Raw genomic sequence first — 23318 nt, forward strand, 5'->3', positions numbered from 1 at the left:
GGTTGTACTAGTGTACATTTCTATCATGGATGTAGGTGTGTCCTTGTTACACCATAGCCATGCCAGCATTTGTTATTACTTGTTTTCTTGCTAACTGCCATTGTTTCTGGAGTAAGATGGAATCTCGGTGTTTTAATTTGGGTTTCTCTAATGACAACCAGTGGTGAACTTTTTATATGTATTTATTGATGAGCATTTGCACTTCTAAGAGTGTCTATTTCAGTTGCCCATTTTTGAATATTTTACTCTGAGGGGTCTAATTTTTTGAGTTCTTTTATATTCTGCCTGTTAATTATCTGTCTGAGATATCGATGGTAAAACTTTTTTTTTCATTTCCATAGGTTGTCTCTTAACCCTGTTGGTTGTTTCCTTTGCTCAAAAAAGCTTTTTAGATTTGGTATGATCCTATTTGTTGATTCTTGCTGTTATTTTTTGTGCATTTAGCGTTCTGTTTACAAAGTTCTTGCCAACCAGAATGACTTCAAGAGTTTTATCTGTTTTATCTTTCAGGAGGTTGTGTTTCTGCTTTAATATTTAGATCCTTGATCCATTTTGATTTTTTTCAGTACATGGTGAAAGATATGGATCAAGCCTCTGACTTTGGCACATGGATAGCCAGTTATATTGGCACCATCTGCTAAATAGGTATCTTTTTTCCATTGTATGTTTTTGATACTTTTGTCAAACATTAGATAGATGTGTCTGGTGTTGTTTCTACATCCTCTGTTCTGTCCCAGTTAATCTACTTGTCTGTTTTTATGCTAGTATCATGTCAATTTTTATCACTGAGTTTGTGATGTTACTTGAAGTCAGGTATTGTAATGTCTACTGCTTTGATCTTGCTGCTGGGATTGTCTGTGGTATTCTAGGTCTCTTCTTTAACTGACACTTAGTATGCACATTGTTGTATATGCATCAATCAACATTTTATCCATATTCCATTACTTTTTTTTTGTTTTGTTTTGTTTTGTTTTTTGTTTTGTCTTTTTGCTTTTTATCGGTACCGGGGATTGTTTCATTACTTTCTTCATACCTTTTTTCCCAGAAGTGTGTTAAAACAAATTTCAACTACCTTATTATTTTTTATCTAAATAAATATTTCAGGAGTCTAAGAGTTATATATGTAATTCCATTTCTGAATCTATTGAAATTGATAAAAATTACATTATATTCTTAATGTTCAACTTTTTGTACAATGGGAAAAGATAGCATGCATTTTTGTATAAATGTGTTATTCAGGTCAACGTCTAAACAAATCTTGCATATTCTATTTGGATGTTACATTTTATTTTTATTTTTTATTTAAGAGAAAAAAGAAAAGAAAAACAAAAAGCAAGAGACAAACAACAAGACAAACCCAAAACAATAACACTATATGTTTGTCAAAACAGGATAATAGGAATTTAACAATGGTTGTAATATTGCATATTGTTACCCTCAAAAGGATTGCTTAGATTACTGGATATAGACATGTAAAATTGATCTAATTGTGAGTATTAACTATTCTTTCCCAAGAACTAATATGATTAGTAGTATAGTCAGCTATCTTATGTATATATACACAATTTTTTTCTTTTTCCTTTTTCCTTCCTTCTTTCCTCTGGATGTTATGTTTTAAAAGATTAAATAAGTTTTTGTTCTTTTTGCTATTGTTGTTGTTAAGTACTATGCTAGGGACATAGACACAAGTCCTGCCTTTTTCATAGGATGAATTGTTTTCTACTTGTGAATTAATTTTATAAAGCAAACAGGCTGTATATGAGTCTTGTTTTGCTTACTATTTGGCAAATGTGCTGTATCTTTTAATTGTCAGTATTTCAGCTGACTTTAGTGTTCTTAACCTTTATATCTAAAGTAGCAATAATGAGGGTATATGAAAGTTCAGTTGTACAGGCTGATGCCTAGAAACATCAGCTGACTCCATCTAGGGCTGTGTGTGACAATAAAGAAACTTTTAATATATTCATTTATTTTGAAGAAGTTAAGAATTACAAGAAAAAGAAAAAGGAAATCTTCATAAGGCTTAGGTATAGGATAAGATCTTGTGCTATTTTATATAAGAATTTGAAATTTATTTGATTTCTGTTTCCAGAAATTGAGGATAAAATTTTACTGTCATCTTCTACCAGGTGTGTCTTGTCAATTTTTTCAAAGATGTTTTGGATTTTTAGAAAATACAAAATTTTTAAAGGCGCTAAGCATCTTCTATGGATATCAGTGTAAACTGTACTACTAAATCTTTTGTCCAGTGTTTGTATAACTGTAATACAGTATTGATAATATTGACAGCAGTGAATTCACTAAGAAGGATATAAACCTAGGGTTATGATTTATGTTGTTGTTTTGTTAGTCGTGTCTCTGTTGTGGAGGTGTAGAATGTATTACTTCCAAGTCTAAAAGTCTTCTAAATGTTTTCTATAGAACAGAAATTTAGCTCCTTTACTCATGTTCAGATATTATGATATAGCAGTTATAATTCTTGAAATTTGAGTAGAAGGCACATTTTGTATAACGTTTATATTTCAGTTGAAAACTAAAGAATAGGGAAAGCTTTATATTGTGTTCATGAACCTATGCTAACCTGTTTTTCGATGTTACAGTGAAGTGCTGGGGAGTAAGCAATCTGTAAAAGGAGTGGTATTCTGTTTGCTGTGCTGGAGTGCCTTATCAGGAAATTTAAAAGGAGAGGGAAAAAGCCAAGCCTTTTAATTGTGGTCTCTGGCAACTTTTAAGGATTAGACTGAATTTAACTTTCAGTATCAGCAAATGGGTATTTATTTATGTCCGCTGAAAGATTAGTTGAGTTTTTGCCTTGAGGAAATGGCATCATCTGAATAGTACAAAAGTTGACCAAAAATTTGCTAATACTTAAATATTGACTATTTTAATCTGGCGCAAACGGAAGACTAGCACCAAGGAGACAGTAGTAAAATTCTAAAATGAGATGGTGAAAAGTAAACATTATGCAACATGAAAAGAATAGCAGGGGAAAAACTGACAGAGTAGAATAACAGGAAGATTAGTCACTTCTGGAAGGAAAAAAAAAAAACCAGTAGGAGGCGGGAGGAGGAGTATTTTAAACAAAAATGTGCACTGAAAGTGCCAGTGCTAAAAGGCAAATGTGAGCTCATTTGGGAGCTAAACTGGCTTCTAAAAGCAATCCTGGTAGCATTTAATATCAGAAAATAAAGTTTGCCCTAACAGAAAACAAAACTAAATAGAGAAAATTTTCTATTGGGCATTAAGAAAGCCTGTAAAAACAAGAGAATACTGTGTACTTCTTAGTGAGGCTGATTTGGTGTGGCTCAGACAGCAGTGCCAAAGAATGAGGCAAATATTTCTTTCAAGACAAGCTGAAATTCTATTATTTTCAAGTGTTGAATAAAAACAAAATCATTCTGGTTGTTTTGTATTAATTATATGTATGCTATTCAGGCTGAAATAATTTTTTAATTATATGGTACATTTATCTGACAACTAGAATAGCATTTCCCAAATAGTTTAAGGATCATTTTTGTAAATTTGAACAAATATAAATTTCAGTTTTCTGCAGTATGAAAAGATATACCAATCCCTGTAACTGAAAACAGAAAAATAAAAGTCTGTGTGTATGTGGGCTCTGTGTGTGTGTGTGTGTGTGTGTGTGTGTTGGCAGAATCCCATTAATCATTATAGTTTATTCAAAGTTTTGGACAGATTTATGATACACGTAACATTTTATTTTATTTTATTTTATTTATTTATTTATTTTTTTTTGGTACAGGGTATTGAACTCATGACCTTATGCTTGTCAGGCAGGCACTTGTGCTGCTAAACTAAACCCCCAGCCTCAGATAACATTTTCAACAACTATGTTTTCATCTATCAAATGGGAATAATATACCTGCCTGAAAACTGTAGTGATGAGGAACTGAATTAGTAGCATGTACATGTATGTAGGATGGAGGCAGTATGTCCCCTTATTTAATAACCCAGTAGTCAGATATGGAACATAGGCTTGAATAATGCATTTGTAGGTAAAAAACATGGCAAGATGGACAATTGTGATGGAAGCTCTTACTCAGGACGTAGTTGTTCATAATGTCACTTGGGTTATGTGTAAATCCGTACTTGACAGGTGTAAAGTTCGTGGCCATCCTTTAGTAACTCGAGTATATCAAAAATGTAGTTTAAGTAAAGGAGATAACTCTAGGGCTATATAAGCATGGTGCTGAAATAAAATCTGCTTGCTTTATTATCAGGAAAAATATATATAAACTTTTCATTTGAAAGAAAATAATTTATGCATATTTTAATAAAAATATCAAATTAATATAATTTAGAGATCCAAGATTTATTTTATGTAACAACCTGGAGTATATCATTCTATGTCCTTGAATTTATAGAAATGCAGTAAACTTTTCTTCTTGATTTTGTTATAAATTGTAACACTTTTATGAGGTTTTTTTTTTCCCCAAAATTTGCTGAGGTACATTCCAACTCCTACACAAAATAACTAGGTAGCACAGATGCTAAAATACTGTTTTAGCAAACACTTCTTCCCCTTTCTCCTCCTCCTCTTCTGCTCTCCCTCATGTCCCTTCCTAAGAATAACTGAATAGGAAATGTTTATTTTCCAAATTACAGAAAAATGTTATCTCAAATATTGAAAGTACTTCCTTTTTTTGGTTTGGAAATACTACGTCATACTGAGTCACGTGGATTTTCTTTGACCAGTTTTATTTAAAGTATAAAACTATGAGGGAAAAATGACTCAGGAATTTGTAATGCATTAGAGCTTTTCACTTTTAGGTCACTAGTTCACCAAAAAATGGTAATCCTCATCCTACTCTGAAAGGCTGAGCCAAGAGGATTGCAAGTTCAAGTCCAGCCAGGGCAGTTTTGTGAGTCTTTGTGTCAAAACTAAAAGAAAGAAAAAAGAAAAAAAAAGAAAAGAAAAGAAAAGGAAAGAAAGAAATATAATTCAGTGAAAAGACCCTGGGTTCAATCCCTAGTATGTTTAAAAAAAAAAAAAAGTTTAATGTGTTTAGTTATCAGAAGAAGTTGTGGAGCTCACTATAAGAACATGTGTTCTGACCTATATTGTATCTTTGAGTTTGTATTTACTACTTTACTTATTACCAGATAAGGCCATATTTAAGGATAGATAGGTAGGAGAGTGGGAGACCCAGTAAACTCTGTTGAATAAGAGACTCCTTTACTTTATTTATCTTGTGGTGACCTGTTACTTCCATTGTCATTTGAAAGGAAAGTATTGAAATGATCAGAAACTTATACTTGAATGTTGTTAATTGCCCTATCATTAACAGCAGGAAGAAATAAGAACTGTAATTTCAGTAGATAGGATGAAAACTCAGATATATATGTCTATACCTGTATGTCTGTGTCCATCTAAATGTGCAGCATGTATTTGGATGAGTGCATGAGTCATAGTTCTTCCAGTTGAATCACTTAGGAATGCCAAACTTATACAAATTATTATGATTCATCTTATGTGAAAACCTATGGGATTACTTTGATGTTCTCTCCGAAAAGATGTCAGGACATGCTTTTTAGAAATTTTGAATACTTTTTGTGTAAATTAAGTGTTAAGATTGGAAGCTGAGACACTTAAATTTGTTGTTAACCAAAGAGTAAATTATATTTATGAGGGTATGACGTATAACACCATTACCCATGAAATTTTGCAAAAAAAAAAAAAAAAAAGGCAGTTTCCTAGAAATTGGGTACAGAATTGTCATCATCTTTCTATGGAAACTTTTGATTTTTAAAACTAATTGAGAGCAAATAAGCTCCTAAGTAATACATCACCTCAATCTATACCACATAGGCACCTAAATAATTTCTTCTTTTAAGGTGCTGCCAAATGGGTGAATTTCTTAAAGCTTAAAACTAAATAGTAATAGAGGCAGCGGTCCTTTACTATAAATATATTGTGTATAAACTTTATAGATTTTTTTTGTTGTCATTACTAATTTATGTTAGGTTAGATTTGAAAACATGAAAGATGGCAGAATGAATTCAGAGAGTTAGGCTTACTGCCAAATTAAAGAATAAATTGGTTTCTCTCTTCTTCGTTGGCTTTTCAGCCTTACATCTAGGGCCTGAGCTTCTTATTTGAAGTGTTCGGTTGCTTTGTGTTCTCAAGAGTTAATCAAATAAGGTCATGTTATCTGGTAAATACTCAAGGATATACTTTGGTCTAAGGTTGGTTTCAGCTCATATATTGTGAAATGACCCTAGGACTTCTGAAGTTAGATGGTAATTATTATGGTCTAAACCTAACACAGAATTAAATTTATTGCCAAGATAGAAATGAAATATAAGTATGACTGGCAGCAGTGATAATCCCTCAAAGCAGAATGACAGACACTGGTACAATAATAATGTCATTACCTCGTTAATGCCTCTGATGGTGACACATATTTAAGAAAAAAAAAGAATGAAAACTACATTTGTCCTTGACATTCTGAAGCCTGAGACTCACAAAAAATTAATTCTTTAAAGCTAGTAAACATCATTAAAATATATGTATGCATATATTATTATCTTATGTACCTATTTATACATGCTAAATTTTTGAAAAGGAAAAGGCAGTATTTCCCCAGAATCCTGGGCAGACATGACATTTCTTACTCTCTTTCCCAAAAAACTCTTTAACACTTGATCAGCTTTCAGGAATCAAGAAACAGACGTAAATCTACAGTGTCAAGAGCTTTATTCTTTGTAAGTTGTAAAGCCTTTGGCAACCTGATTAGTGCTCTATACTCAGATTCATCAAATATACCATATTGAATGGGAGCGTATCTACTTTGTTGATTTTGTTTATCAAATTTAAATAAGTTAGTAGATGTAAAAGACTTACAAAATTTCAGACACACAGAAAAAAACATAGATATGTTACATATCATTTTCTTTTATTGTAAATATTTTGCATGCCTATCTTAGAAAATTGTAGTACACCCATAAATGAAAGCCAAAATTAATGTTGCAGTTTTAACAAGAGGTAGGGCTCTAGTTCTGGAACTATACAGTGAGTTTTTCCATCACTATGAACTTGAAAACATCACATAACCTAAACAAGTCTCAATTTCCTCATTTCCAAAATGAGGCAGTACTAATATCTGCTCTTTGGTGATGGTATGAAGATTGGATGGGATAAAACATGTGAAGCACAGAGAGGTGCCTGGCACTTAGTGAGTATGCAGTGTGAGTCAGCTTTTGTTTTTGTGAGACTTTGATGACATATTTACACTTGAGAAATGTATTATAATCAGAATCTATGTATATCAGCCTTCCAAATTTGCTAGCAAGGATCATTGTTCTTTACTGTGTGGCGAACATGTATCTTCATGTTTATAAATCTTTAATAAGTAAATGATTAGGAAACTATTTGTCATTTATCCTTTGTATCTATTTAAATTACCAAACATAGTTACTTTTTATCTGTAGGATTTTAATTCTGAACAAATAAATAAATTCTCTGTTAATGTTGTTTCATACCTGTTAGCTCTGTTGTTGCCCAACTGCATTCTAGACACTTGTTAAGTTCAGTGCCATTGAAAAGGAAAACAACTGATCACTACCTTCAACATGCAGATGAAGTACAGAAGCCAATAAGTCATTGATCACTCTGTACAATAAAGATCATGCCACTTGTTATTTCCCTGTCTATTTGGAGTTTTGTAAAGGTTATGAAAACAGTATTTGAAAAAAACAAAGTAACATTGTGTCAGGAAGGCAGATACAGTACTATATAATAGGTGACAAAAAAAAGGCATGGTAGCGATATTTTATATGGTAATACCTTTTCTTTTATTAAGACATTTGGGTTAATCCACTTGCTTACTGAAATGAGGTGGGAAGGGTGAAGGGAAAGTATAGTAGTTTGCATTCATCAAGGTTTCCGTATAATTAAGTCAGCTTGTTCAAAGCATGTTCTTCCATAGAATTAGAAAATTAAAATTTTGTAGTAACAGTATGTACATCACCTATTTTGAGGAGCAGATTTTTAAGGATGATCACAGGAAAACACCTGTTTTGACACTCTGTGGGAAAGGTGCAAACATACTGGAAATTCTGTAGATGTAAACAAGAGTGCTTTGGCTAGCATCCTGCAAGGAGGTGGGTCTAAACGGTCTGCTCCAGCTTCTGCTGCTGCTGTTGCTGCTAATATTGCTGGGACGGAAAAGTGGCTGACCTGGCATATCCTTTACTCTTGGTGCTACAGCAGTCACTCAGGAAATGTTGTTTAAGGGGAACCTTCTGGATCCTTTTCATGGCACCCTGGCAAGAAGAAGCTGTATGTTTTCTATTGAAGATAAAGCGTGGAGTTGGCTAATGGATGCTGGTGAGTTGAATAAGGCAAATGGGGAGCTAGTTTTCTAAGATTCTTTTTGGGTAGGGAACTGCTCTTGAAGACTGAGATGCATACATGGAAAAATGCCTGGTAGTGCTCTAAACATCAAGAACTTTGTTTAAGCAAGGAACTCTATTACGCACATTAGTAATTTGTTCTGTGATCTTGTGTTTGTATTAATATATAAAGTTCAGATTTGTTCCCAGCATAACTATTGGAAGACACTAATATTGAAGGTGGTTAGATATTTTAGTTATGGAGCAGAGTTTTCCCATATAATTTCATAGTCACTAATTTCTAATCTTTTCATTTGATCTATAATAATTTTTAAAAATGACTTTCTAGTACTTGAAAGCAAGTATCTGTCCTCATTTCTAAAAGAACTCCTTTTTTACATTAGTAGATTATAGAATTTAAAATTATTGTATATGCATGATTCTGGCTATGAATATTGTTTTAATTCAAGATAATTATATAAGCAAATTAGTACAATATATACTTCTACTAGATAGTTTTAAAGGAAAAATCAACATATCAAGGCAAGGTAGTTTTCTTTAGCAAGTTGCTTTATTAGTAAAGTGAGTATTTTAATAAACTATCTCAAAGGTCTTACTCAAAAATTTTCTTTCCTTGTTGTAGAACTCCTTTTTGACAGTCTTAATATGTGATTAGTAACATGTTCATAGTTAAGATTTTCCTAGAGTAATTATTCCATGATTAGTAGATATTTTGTAAAAACTATAAACTTATAGTGAACAATAAAAGATATGACAAATAATGCAGGCAGAGAGCTGTTTAAATTTTTAAAACTTTTGTTGATTTTGACCATAGATCCCTCCTCATGTATATACCTTTTAAGGATGCTGTTTCCCATGTGGCCATACCCACCAGTAACTATTTGTTAAGCATCTGTGTTCTTAGGCAAACTAGATACTGAAGATAAAATTGTGGAGCAAATCTGTGGGAAGATATAAACTACAGTTAATTCTTTAAAGTCAAATTATTCCATTAAGAAAGATCAACTTCCATTTTGTTTCTGTCCTAGGAGCTCACCCAATCTTTCCTTATCCAAAGCTATTGTGTTGACATGATGGTGTTTTACAATTTTAAATTTTGGTTCAACTTAACATCTTAAGTTTATTGAAATGGTACTTCAAATAGAAAGTCAGGCTCTTTGTCCTTTTCGTTTGTAAAATTCAAATTCCTTTAAAATACTGAGTGCTTAAAAGAATACTTACTATATTGTAGTAAGAGCTTATTTACTATTTACTTACTATATTGTAGTGGGGCTTATTTCATTTTAGAGCAATGTCTTACTTATCAAACATGAGTAAATTTTGCCTAAGGAGGAATTTTATTTATTTAGTATGTCATTATGTATTTTGGAAGTGAAGAAAGGAAATCAACTTTCTTAAAGAAGATTATTTCAAATAATTCTAAAATTACTTGAGCCACTTGACACCAAGTAGCATAATTATTTTCTCTTTGGTTTGAAGAGCATCTTCAACGATGTTCCATGAGGTTGAAAATTACACACATATTACAGCCATTAGGGAATAGAGTTTCTCCTCAGCTGTTTCTGAAACAGGTATAAAATACTGTGCATGGTTAACTTAGTTCCAGTCTTGAAAAAGTGAGAGTTATTCAGTTATTGTCATTTTTATTTGAGCACAATGGGGGGGGGTACAGTATTAAAGCCCTGTGAGAGTTTTAACTTAGTTTCTAGCTTGATTTCATCGAGTTGGTCAAAGTAAATTGTGTTAGGGCCTGTCTTCTTGTAGCTGTCTAATATTTAAAATTCAGTGGGCTCAAGACTGACTCCTGCAGGCTTGTGAAGAGTTGAAGAGCTATGAATTATAATTCCAAGATCTTAGAGTCTCCAAGTATAACACCATGAAGCACAGACAGATGCAGAACAATCTTAATCAGTAGTTTATCTGACAGTGCTTCAAAACTAAATTAATCACATTTTCCTTTGTTCCTCTTTTCCCTCTTCCATCTCTTGCTCTTCTCATGACTGTGCACTCCTTGCCCACTTCTTTTTCTTCAGTTTCTCTTCTGCTAAATTCTGTCATTCACCATCTCCTGATCATAGTAGAAAGTGATGTTTGATAGAACGTATGTTTCACTTTAAAAAATTTGATTATCTTTCAATTTAAAAACCAGTTGCATTTAACCTTCTCTCTGCCTGTCCATTTTTTCTTGTAATTGCAGACAACTTTGCCATTTACTGTCTGTTGCCTTGTGGATCAGCACCCTGGGATTGTTATGCTTTTGTAAACTTTGATATAAAGATTGTAATGACAGGATTTATTAACCTTCTGTCACTTTTAGATTTTTAACTTCAATACATCAGGCATGCTGTAATGTGTGTTCCTTACTTTTCTTTCTAGAACTAGATCTTCATACCCCTCCTCATCTTTGTGTTGGCTTTCTTATGGGATGCGTGAATGGCCTATCTTCATGTATTTTGTTGCCTTTCTCCATTGCTTCTTGTTTTGTGGGGAGTTTTGGCGCTACCTGAGCTCTGTGCTGGTTATTCCCCTTCTCCCAGGGTCTTGTGCTGTGTAGTCATGTCTCCATTTCCTTGGCCTCGTCCATTGACCAAGCCTTGGTTTCGGATGGCTGCCTCTAAACCCTTGTGAGGGTGGGGAATATTCCCTTCCCCTGCTGCTACAATTGAGCCCCGTGCTGGGTACCATGTTGCCCTCTACACTTGCTTTCAGTTGTTAAGGCTTCCCAAGCTTTGGCTGTGGCTCAGTGGTCTTGCTGGCAAAACCCTGAAACTTTCCTAGCCTCCACACTCAGTGGTAGCAGCAGGTGGTGGGATTTCTCCAAGCCCCTAAGACCCTGGGAGGAAGAGAATGGCTGTTGACATAGACCTCAGAAGTTCTCAAAGAGCCCAGAAACTTCTCCAGAAGATACATAAAGGTAAGAATCTGATTTCTCCAGGAGGCTATTCTAGAAGCTAAACACATCTGTAGCCTGAATTGATATAAATGAAGTTTAGTAGTTAAATAATATCCTTGAGTAATGCTGTTTGATTATGGAGTCAAAAATAGAGTTTAAGTATGGAGAACTACTTATTGGAAGTATTTCTTTAAGGAATTTTGGTTGATATTTTTATTTCTTATTGAAAGTAAGTTGGTATTTAAGAGATTTTTAAAGTATTTTATTTCATTCTTTGAATTCAAGTTTATGAAGTCCTGTTTTTCTCCTTCACAGTCTGTGGTATACACCAGGAGTGGTGGCACACATCTGTAATCCTAGCACTAGAGAGACTGAGGCAGGAGGGTACTTTGTGAGTTTCAGACCAATCTGGGCTACAAAGTGAGCTCAAGGCCAGACTAAACTATGTAGTGAGATATTGTCTCAAAGGACAATAAGAACAACAAAAAAAACAAACAAAAAATTGCAGTGTGTATTTTCTAGTAAGAAAATTCTTGAGTTCTAAAATGCTTAAAAACTATAATTATTTTAACTAAATGCTTATATTTTATCTACTTCCCTATTAATATTTCAAACCAAAACTATAGAATCAGTATATCCTCAAATTCTTCAAACTCAAAATCCTAAATCCATGATTAATTCAAAAAGAATTAGAAGAGCAGCTCAGACCTTGTAAGACTAGGATTCATTATTGTCTTTTCTCAAAATCACTGTCTAGCACCCTAAATGTAGCCATCTGTTTTCTGTTAGGGCTTGCTTTTCATGGTTCATAAAGGATTTGTCCCCCTGCTCCTTTATGGGAGGAAAAAATCACCACATGGGGTAAATCACCTGTGTGAAAGATCTGTGTTCAGGTATTTGGGGAGGAGTAAAGAAAGACATCAGTGCATTTTAGAATGAACAATACAAAACAGCGCTGAGCTATTACTTATTTACAACTCTCATTCTTTACCATGGTTCTGTTGATAGCCATTAATCTGTAAAATGCTATCAGAGCATTTTCTAATAGATCATTGTTAATATAGATTTATATTCTGATTTTAAATCTATTCATTTCCTTTTCATTCAGAATTTAATACTTTAATTGATTCTCTTTGGCTGGATCCAAGACTCAATTTGAATTTAGGTTTTAAAAATTAAAGTGAAATATATTGACAAATAACCACACAAAATGAAATATGCCTGTATTTGATAGTTTGTTTAGGATGCTTTTAAATAGTAAATTTTGTTTTCATTGGCATGTCATTTAATATAATTTCAAAAGTAGGCCTGAGGTTTCAAATGAGCAAAAGAACAGATACCCTAATATCTTACATCTCTTAAGAGATTTTTGTTTACATTCTCTTTTTGAGTAAATCATGAAGTTTCAGAGACCCCTGTGTTGATACCTAATATTTTACCCCTTGAAATTTTACCAACATAGAACAAAAAGAAGAGATAGCATCTATATACTATATATGAATTGAACTGAATAAGGTGTTATGTAATAGTCTCATGTACTTTTTACTTGGACCCCCTGTATTATAATGATACAAATAATTCTTCCTTTCTAAATTTTGATTTTGTTTTCTTTAAATAAAATGTTAAATATGTGAAAATGTTATACCTGTTTCTCTTAGTATGTTAAAATAGTATGAGTTTGGAGATTATTTTTAATTCTTCATGATCCCAACTGATACATGGCAGCACTGATGGGATGGATATGTTTAACATATGTAATTCTAAGTTTGGCTACCCCAGCAAAGTAACAGTGGTAATTAAACCTACTTTCATAAGTTTTTAATAGGATCTTATTCCCCCAGTACCAGCCAAGGTCCCATGTGTGGTTAGAAAAACCCAACTGTGCTTGGACCCTCTGTGTGATAGAATCCAGGCTTGCTAAATTACCAAGTACCTGCTTTTGCCCTGCCAGTGATCCCACCAAAAGCAACCAGTGCTCTATGGCTAAAGCCAAAACAATGGAAAGGTACCAGTGGTGTGGTCATTGACTAGTTGACACTTTCTGCATTTTCCTTTCTCACTACAGACCGGAGACTATACCATGCCTGAGCTCAGACCAACTTTGAGAAGTTGATGAGAGTACACAAGACATAAGATGCTTATTTTCAAAACCTAAAGGATATTTAACAAAGTACTTTATTTATACTTGAAAATATCCAGATTTTATTCCCTCAAAAGATGATGAAATGGGATGTTTTGAAATATTTATAGTGCATTAAAATAGATAATTGGTTTCATATGTAAAAGTAGAAAAGTGAAATCTTAATGGTTTTAACTTTTCTAATGGGCATATAATTTTTAAAATGTAACTTTTTTACATTTTTTTAAATAATTTCAGGTATAATCTTAAGCTAGGAGTGTGCATTATTCTTAACTTTGACCTGAGTGCATTATCTGTTCTGTGTTTTTCTAAAACTCTGTGTTCATTTGAGAAATTAAACTAATCCAAGAATGTAAATTTTGAGTTCTCTTTTAAGACATTTATTCTTCAAATTAAATACTTCTGAGTAATTTTGATATTTATTTCATAAAGAATATGAAGTCCTTACGTATTTAATTTATTGTAATCTTAGAAGTGAATGCTAGTTTTCAAACTAAAGTCCCAGCCTTAGTCATAATTATTATTAAAGAGAATGTTTGCATCATTCATCTCATGAGACTTTAACTGTCAATTCCCTTGGTTTGTTCTCCCATGAATTTCTATTCCCTTCTTGGGGAGTATGAGAGCTGTGTGTCCTAGTGCATTATGAGCAGAATATTTACAGTGTATAATGAGAAATGTGAAGTGTGTGGCATTTTTTATTATTTACTTTATTGCTGTAATAAATTTTCTCAGCCTCATTAGTAATATCAGTCTAGAAAAGAAATAAAAGAACAGTTCCATGGTTTGTCAGAGCAGCTAAATGAAAGACAGAGGAGTGAGACAACATACATTCTAACATTTTTGATGTCGTAGGGGTGTCTTGCTCTTCAAATAAAAAAAATTCTATTTATTGTTTGTTTTCAATCTGGAAACAAAAACTCAGCAAGTCAGGATTACTCCAAATTAAAATGACTTTTCTAGTTAATAGCAATAGTTTATTGATTATTGTATTTATTGCTACTCACAATCCCACTACAATCATCATGTTATTTATTCCTGAAAACCTTCTGAGGTAGTATTTTTATTTCATCATGACAAATGAGAAAACTGAGGCAAAGAGAAATGGAATAACTGATAGCTTGACCCTGGGATTAACCCCAAGGAGTCTGGCTCCAACGTTTGGCCTAAGAGCTTCATGCTAGCTATGACTTTTGGCCCTGAGTGTTAGCTCTTAAATTCAGTTCCTGCCCTCTTCATGGATAGTACCATGAAGCCTCTCAACTCTCATCTGGGCGACTGTTCCCTCATTGGCCATTTGACTGTGGAAGTTCACTTAGTATCTTCCCTCAGCTGTAGCACCTTCCAAAATATGAAGATTCTTGTCTCTTTGGTATCATTTTAAGGAATATTTAATTGTTCATTTAAAGTGAGTCTGTGTACCAGACACTTAGCATAAGGGCTACCATATAGAAAATACCAATAAATTGTTGATGTTACTGTGTAATTTTCTCAGGGTGATACAGCTAGAAAATAACTGAGTCAATTCAGTCCCAACTCCTTTTTACCAGAAACTGTCTAAAACTATAACACAAACACACATGCATACATACACACGTGTGTGTGTACACACGAGCATTTTCCACAAACAACAGACACTAAATGTTCTTTCTGGACTGTAACACTTCTTTTCAGTGAATAAATAAGATGTCATGCAAACAGACAGGAGTAGTAAGCATAAGGCAGATTTTGAAGGTGAGGTTTTCTGAGTTGGTTTTAAGTTTTATTACTTACAAAGATATATGATTTTAGGCAATTTAGTTATACTCTAGGGTTCTTTCCCTGTGTTGTAAGCTAAGAATAAAACTAAAGGAATACTGCATTGCACTAACATAAATATTAAATTATACTAATGCAATTTAGGGGTCCAATAATCATATTTATTAATGGTTGTTATAAAATATCTATAAAATATAGTATGTATGCAAAATTGAAATGCATAATTAGAATTATAGAATTGAGAGATGGCTAGGAACTTTTATTCCCTTCGATCCTATATATTTCACTACAGCCACTTGATACCAAAACTAGATCGGCAAAGCAAGGGAAAAAGACATCAGAGATCCAAATACTGGATGATGGTATCACTGGAGGGGTGGACACAATTCTTTCAGCTTGGCTGATGCCAGTGACTGATGTTGGGGGAGTCATCAGATAGTGGGAATAATCCTGTTAAAAACATGTTAGAATTTTCATTCTTATGTTTATTCTCCTTTGAATTAGAACCTAAACCAGCAGTTGAGGCTCCAGTCTTGACGAGAGCTACCTAAACTGCGTGTTGGGTGTAGTCACATTAGGTAGTACTAGAATCCAGGTTATATTTATTCAGTAGAAGTCTTGCTGCTGAATTATTTGGCTTCTCTCACTATCCTGACTTCACTGGCCAAGGATATTTATATATTTACTTGTAACACTAGCATACTGTTTACATAGTGCCTGCTTGACAATTAGGTAAAAGAATATAAGTTCCAGAGATGCCATACTCTTTTTCTTTTGCTGTCACAGGAACCATGCATACCGATGGAATTACACAGACAAACTTTTGCTTTCACTGTGTAAGGGTCATACTGGAACACGGTTTGCATGGTATTACTCAAATTCTCATTAACTTTGCCTTCACGGTTCTGTATGACAGAATTATACTTGATAACATGACTGTGTTATATGGGTCCAGCATAATTATTGTGCATTGGAAATGTTTTACCTCTTTTTCCTGTTTTTATTTCCTGATGCCTGCTTCTAGTTTACTTTGGCAACTCACCATGTAACCTTTTTAAAGTAATTTTGAGGTAATGAAGCTATGTGTGTTAACTAGCAAAAGTTAAACACGTAGTAAAGCCTATTTACATATGAAATAACTTCGATATCTTGAGTACTATCCTTTGTTGTAGATGTATTCTGGGTGGTTTAATCTGTTCTATTTTACTCTTTTATAAATGTGAGGCCATAGTACAAATGAAAATCATGCAGACAGAATTTTTCATCAGAAATAAGTGTCAGTGCTAAGAGTGAAAATGTTTAAAAAGTTAGTGGTGTTGGGTAATCATTACCACTTTTTAATTCTTATGTGGCAGTGGCTTTTGGTATATGACTTTTTAAAAGAATGTTGAACTTTTACAATATATGCCACATGAAACAAACCCAATATTTTAAAAATAACTATTTATGTGACTCAGTGTTATTAAACTGCTGTGGATAAGATGTTTAGAATACATTAGATAGATTTGTAAAAAAAAAAAAAAAAAAAAAAACCTTCACAGCATTTCTAAGCAGAATTGTAAGTGTCCTACTGTAGTTTCTCAGTGAATAATAGCAGCTCTGAAGCCAAAAATATATACTTAAACCCTGGATTCAACTGGTTGTGTTACTGTAGTAAGTTATTTGACGTTTCTGAGCTCTAAATTTCTAATCATTGAAGTGGGAATAGTGATAGGATCATAGGATTGTCTGAGGATTAAATAAATTGATAAACCTGAACCACTTGGAACAGTGCCTGGTATACACTAGGTAGTGTAAAATGCTCTTGTTATTTGTTTGCCATTCCTTTTGTTAATACTAGTTTCTTGTTTTATGCTATAAGGATGATGGAAACAGTCTCAGAAAAAGGTAAAACTGAAAAGCAGTAGTAGTTTTTCTCAGCCAAGGAGTCAAATGCAAGAGACCAAGTTCATGTAATAAAGTAGGGCCAGAACTGCCAAAACTTAATGCATACATGAAAGGAGAGAGTTAACTGAAAGTGAACTTGTGCCAATGGACAGTGGAGCTTAGAATAATGACCATTTGGAAAACTTAGGGAACCTTTCTTAAATGTATCCCCCCAAGATCAGTTTTGTCATTTAATCAGAACTTTTATCAAAATCTGTTTAAACTGTCTTTTCCTTATATTCCATAAATATTTATATCTTTCATATAATTAATCCATATTCATGTTTTTCAGAAACATCCATTTTTTTCCTTCTTGATATTCATTCTCTATATTGCCTCATCATTCTTCTAAGAAGATTTTTAGGTATTCTTTATTATCTTACAGGATAAATCTGATCATCAGTGTGACTAGATACAGATTAAGCACATGTTTTTCCTAGAATAATTCTGATGTCGGATTTTTTTATTAAACTTTGTATTACTATTTTCAGATTAGAAAAATACGGTCCTGCAGTTATGCTTTTGAAGTTTGTCTAAGCTATTTCAAGCCACCATAATCATCTACATCAAAAAGTGAAGGTTGCCCAGGAGGAAAGTACAGAGAGTCTCCAATTAAAAACACTAAAATAGCAAAGGTTTCACAAGCTGTTTTCCTGATTCCTGATCCTGGGTTGGAAACATGTCATGTCCCATTTATCTCACTGGGTGTGGTGGCACTACTCAGCCTCTACACCAAATTTTATTTAAAATCACCTTAATGAAATAAGTAATTTTTACTGTATTTTAAAAGTCTATTATTGAGATACCAAGTTTATACTTTTTTTGTGCAATTGTGACTTAATGACATGTTTTCAAACAAACATTGCATCCATTATACTAAAGGAGTATTAACTGTACTACATTAAGATTGCTATATGGAAAGAGATGTCATTACAAAGGACATCTCAATTCAGAGTTTGCTGTAGGTTTATTTTGTAGAGTAGGAATTTTTTAAAAAAATATTTTCAGTGAGTGGAAAAGTAACACCATAAAAAACGTGATTATTTTAAAAATACTAATTGACAAGTTATTTTAAAAAAATATTTTTTCTGAACACTGTTGAGTTAAATGATCCTTTTAATAATTTTTAAGTTGTAATTTTTATTTCAAAAACATTTTAAATTTAAATTTCAAATTTTAAATCTTCAGGTAGGCCATTTTCTGCCTACAGCACAGATGTTCTGTTCCTTGTGGAGATAACTTTGTTTCTATTAAAGGCTCTTCATGATTTGGAGTTTTTATTGAAAGCGAGGAGCTTTATAACAGAGAAGACTAATGGTCACTTAATAAGATATTATACAGAGTACTGGACTTTGAATCAGTGACAGATGCCCTGTCACTGATCTGTCACTGTGTGTGATGTTCCATAGATGCCATGTGCTCTCTGAAGCATGCTCACCATCTTTCTCCATTGGGCAGCACTTTCTGCAAACTCTTCACCTTCTTTATGAAGAAATTACCAAAGCAATATATGATAGTAAATGTTAAGTTTAAAAACACCCGGTCTTTTGCTGAATTATCCTGTAATTGTATGTTTCTCTCATGAGCATTAACTTTGGAAGTATAATTATTGTTTCTGTGACTGCTATTTGTAGTATAGATGTTAATCTATTTAGAAGGATAATGGAATGTGGGGAAGAGTTCATATACTTCTTTGCCTTCAATCTAAGTCATAGATATTAAAAAATGAGATATTTAAAATTTAGTCCAAAAGGGTTTCACATGTACTCCCCAAATGAAAATGAATATAATGGGCGAAAAAATAGGGTACAGACAACAAAACTTATCTATTCCTTAACTATGTATTTTTAAGCATTCAGCCAATGGCAGTAATAGTATCAAAACCCAAACTGTACTAAATATTTTTGCTGTAGAAAAAGTCACTGTCATTGCAAGTTTTTAACCATTCGAGAAAGGAATGAAGAAGTAGGTTAAACATCATTGTGAGAATAGGAAGCCTTAACAGATTATAGAGAACATAATAAACCTTACCACCACTTCAGAACAGAAAGAGTGGTTGCAGAAACAAACTGAGGTGAGAATTTGAAAGAAAGGGTTTGTGTTAAGGGAGGCAAGTTCATATCAGTAAGAGTGCTGGCTGTCATGGCCTCTCCTGGGCTCCATTCCAAAGAAATGCTTCCCTTGTGCTAAGTAAACTGTGTGGAAAGGCACTCTACAAGCATTTGAAATGCTTGAGTAACAATTCTAAAGGGAAAACTATGTAATTATTTCTAGCTATAGCATTTATTTATGTTAGTACTGAATTTTGGAGCTAGTTTTTTTTTTTTTTTTTAAGTTGTTTTACCTATACTGTCTTGTTCATTGTTGGTATGTAAACAGAAAAAAGTCAAAACATTTGTGGCTTTAATTATTGAGTAGAATAAGTGGGAACATAATTACTTTGTAAATGAGTAGGACTGAATGTAATGCTATATTCCTGGTACATAAAAAAACCACAAAAATAAATGGAAACAGACTTCTGAATAAACAGTTTATTGAAACCTTAGCTTCTGATTTTATCTGTGCTCTACTGTAGAAAGATTTTACTATTTTTACTAAGCCTAGAGGAAATTACTGAGCTAGAGAGGCTGTATATCATTTCTGATTAATCCGTTAGTCATCCTAGTAATAAGAAATTAATTTGTATCTTTCATAGTTGTCCAATTTTAACAGTAAAATCACACAGCCAACTGAAGATAGTTCAAGAAAATTGAGATGATGGTTGAAAAATAAGAACACTCCGAAAATGAGTATGGGAAGAGTTTCATGCTACGCTTTATCTTTCTTTTCTCCATGTGTAGGTGGAAAGTCAGTAGAAAATGACCACGTGGCTTATAGTTTGGGTAATTAGGAATAGAGCATTGCCCAAATAAATATTATTTCTTTTCAAGGAGAATATAATATGGACGTTTATCTAATTTAGTTTGGGGTAATCAGATTTACAAAATGACATTGAAATCATTTGCATTGACCTGGTCGTGCTACAGGTTAAGGCAAAAATACCCAGCGATAGGATATAAAATCAACAGAAGGGATCCACAGACAGTTATTGGAACATGTCTGTAATCATCAGTCAAAAAGGAGAGAAATCAAGTGACAGAGAATGAACAGTTAATGAGCAGGAAATGAGGATCTACGTTATCCTGAAAGGCGTAACAGAAAATATTCAGGGAGGAAATAGTTAATGGTGCTAAAGCTACAGACACAACAAGAGATGAAAATGTGATGTGCTGGCACTTTTTGAATACAAATAATCTCTGAAGAGGTCTGAATGGAATTGAGAAGGAATAGAGTCTGGATTGCAGACCAGATTTTAAGAACATGAGTCACTAGTAGGCTGGGAGTTGTATATAAGGACTCAACAAGTTTGGACAACTCTATAAAGAAATCAAGTAATTAAAAGAAGAGAAGTGCTGTAAGTGAACGTCAGAAGGACAATCAGCACAGAAGAGGAGACTGTTGTAGAATTCTGGACCTGTGAATTTTCCTTCTCATAGAAGGTGTAGAAATTAAGGGAGAGGAAAAGAGTGAAGAATCATTAAAGAAGGGGTAATGGATGATGCTGTATTTCAAAGAAGTTGAGAAGGGATTTTTTAAAAAGTGGGTTAGAGAGTTTGGGGTTGAAAGAGGGTAAACCAAACACTTCTTGAGAGACAGAAGTAAAAGACAGGCCACTCAGCCAGTGAGATTATTCTCCAGAACATTTTCTTTTATGAACACGAGCTTCGTCATCCTTGCCTAGGTGACACTACCTTGTGCCTGAACTCGTTTATATATTGCTTTTGAACCATCTAGCTTAACTTTGCTTTCTTTATGTCCCACCTTGACTGAATTTTGTGAGAGCAAGGAACGTTTCCTATTCAGTGTGCATTGATTAGATGCTCCTGTTCATGCGCTCAAATACATTTCAATAACCTCCAGAGCTAGTACTATCAGAAGAAGAGTTACACAGACCTGCCCAACGATAGTGTGTATAGGCCGTAGGTTAACTAGCTACCATAGGGAAACCTCAAATGCTGCTTCCAAAACAAATTGATTTTAAGCAAGTAGGTCTGGCTATTGTATCAGACTTTTTTCTAGTTAAAACATTACATTGTAACTTAGAGTTTCAAAGTGAGTGCTTCTGAATCTAAATGGAAATTTAAGCATAATTCATTGTAGAAGTTGGAAACATTTGCCTAAAGAAAGTAACTGTAAGGCAAAAGCTTACAAAACAAATAGTTACCAAGTATTTTTATATCAAGCAAATAAATTAAGCTTATATCACTAATTTTGATCTGAACCACAATACAGTAGGCGTATATCTCTTAGAATAGTTGAATTATGTTTCCTGATTCTTTCGTATCAATAATAACCTTATGTAAAAGTTAAAAACTTGGAAGTGTTTTCACATTAATGGTTGCATTTTTTACTAAATTCAAAGTTTATTCAAGTTCTATTAAGAATACAATTTCACAATTGGGATATATTTCTCAAATATAATTTTTTTACCTGTATATACATGGTGTAACAATTTCAAAAGTACATTTTTGTATGTAAAAAAAGGAGCCTTAAAATTGTGGGCTCAAAAGTCAGACTGCTGGCATTTAATTCTTCCTACAGGAATAGATACCTTGTGACCAGATGTTCATTGTAATAAACTATAATTGTCTTACATGTAAATCTGGATTACTGAAAATATTTTCCTGGAATGATTTTGAGAAATTTAAAGGTAATGAAACATATAAAAACATGTGAACAGGTTCTTGCACATGATGAAACCTCATTAAATATTATTGTGTTTCCAAATTATATTTCAGTGATTCGGAAATCCTTGATAAGGTTTACCACTGCTCCAAGCGTATGCTTACTCTTGAGACACTAATATACTTTATTTTTTCCATAAATGTCCGGTAATTCATTTTTCAAAAAAGCAGAGTGTTTTAGACATAGAAACTCTTTTTTCATAATGTTAGATTCTGTGTTGTTTAAAATAAAAATAAAAAACTAAACTATGTAAATCTTTTCCTCTTGAAAATACTTGTTTTATTTCTCTTTAAAATGCATAGAGATGAAACATGTAGTGTGCATAAAAATCTGATAACTTTTACGGGTTTATTTTTTTGCAATTGTTATTCATCATAATAATCATTTACGTCAGTCAACGATGTCAATTATGCAGTTCAGTTGTACAAAAACCAGGACAAAAATATTTTTTTCCAGAGTTCCCTGGAAAGCCTAAAAAGGTCCTTTGACTACATTAGAACTGCAAAATGAAATACATTTTTTGCCTTGTTTACTTCTCTTGGACCCACTTCAACTATTCTTTAATGTGGTAGACTTTCTTTCCTAGCCTCCTGGAATTTTTTTTTTTTTTTTTTTTTTTTTTTTTGGTTCGGCTTCCCTGGATTTTTAAAATCACATCCTTTTGCATATTCCTGCTTGTTCAACATTGACTCTGCTTGCAAAATCTTTTCTATCCTTGTTTTCTTATTAATGATAGCCTATCCTTTCAAACTCAATACGAGAGACAGCTTTCTGGGGTGCTTCCCTGACTCCTCCCTTACTGGACTCTGGGGCTGTTTAATTGCATCCCACACTGGTTCTTGTGGTAAGCACCTACTGAGCTTAGTCCTCAGAGACACACATGCAAGTGACTAATTCCATTGTGTAAGTGCTTCAGGAGTAGCTGTGTTTGCCCTTATTTATTAGGGAGGTACGAACACGTAAACTTTGTGGATTATGTGGAATGCTATTAAACTTTTTAAAGTATACTTATGATAAATTATACAAATATAAAATAATACGTAGAAAACTATTTTTTAAGTGAAACATTTATCTAAAACATGGAAGCTGCAAATTTTCATTTTTTATATAAAAGGGCAGGCTAAGCTGTTACCAGTTAATAGTATCCCAACAAGGATTTATTCATATATATCATCATTGGTCTGCTCCTTAACCAGTGATGCAAAGATCTAAATTCAGTCCTTAGTCCTCCTCCAAGTGAATTCCCAAGTGACTGATCCTATGACAGAGAAGGGTGAAGAGAACAGTGACTTCTAATCGTCTCAGTTCACAAGTCAAACTATGTTTTATACTGGATTCCCTTGGCTGAATTTATATGGTGCCAACTTAATACATCATAGGCTGGAAGATGAGGTCTTTTAGAATGCTCAGGAAAAGAAATAGTGCCTAGAAACTGACTAG

At 33.2% G+C, this 23318-nt stretch overlaps 1 protein-coding gene across 18 annotated transcripts in view; it reads left to right on the forward strand.

Moving 5' to 3' along the window:
* Mbnl1 (muscleblind like splicing regulator 1) overlaps positions 1-23318 on the forward strand; it is a 193491-nt gene that overhangs the window by 76360 nt on the left and 93813 nt on the right. For 2 of the 18 annotated variants that reach the window (XM_063249209.1, XM_063249211.1), the window contains exons 2-3: positions 8231-8350; positions 10753-11290. The exons of 12 other annotated variants lie outside the window; for them this stretch is intronic. Coding sequence is in view for 2 of the 6 variants with exons in the window: in XM_063249205.1 (XP_063105275.1) it covers positions 8345-8350 (6 nt within the window). In the remaining 4 variants the exon portion in view is untranslated. Of the gene's footprint in view, positions 1-8230; positions 8351-10409; positions 10478-10752; positions 11291-23318 lie in introns of all 18 variants that reach the window. 4 more of the 18 variants (XM_063249205.1, XM_063249206.1, XM_063249208.1 and 1 more) reach the window with 3 other exon arrangements.

The sequence above is a fragment of the Cavia porcellus genome, unplaced genomic scaffold, assembly GCF_034190915.1.
Source record: "Cavia porcellus strain 051 isolate PalLab524CR breed Dunkin Hartley unplaced genomic scaffold, mCavPor4.1 scaffold_5, whole genome shotgun sequence".
Lineage (NCBI taxonomy): Eukaryota > Metazoa > Chordata > Mammalia > Rodentia > Caviidae > Cavia > Cavia porcellus.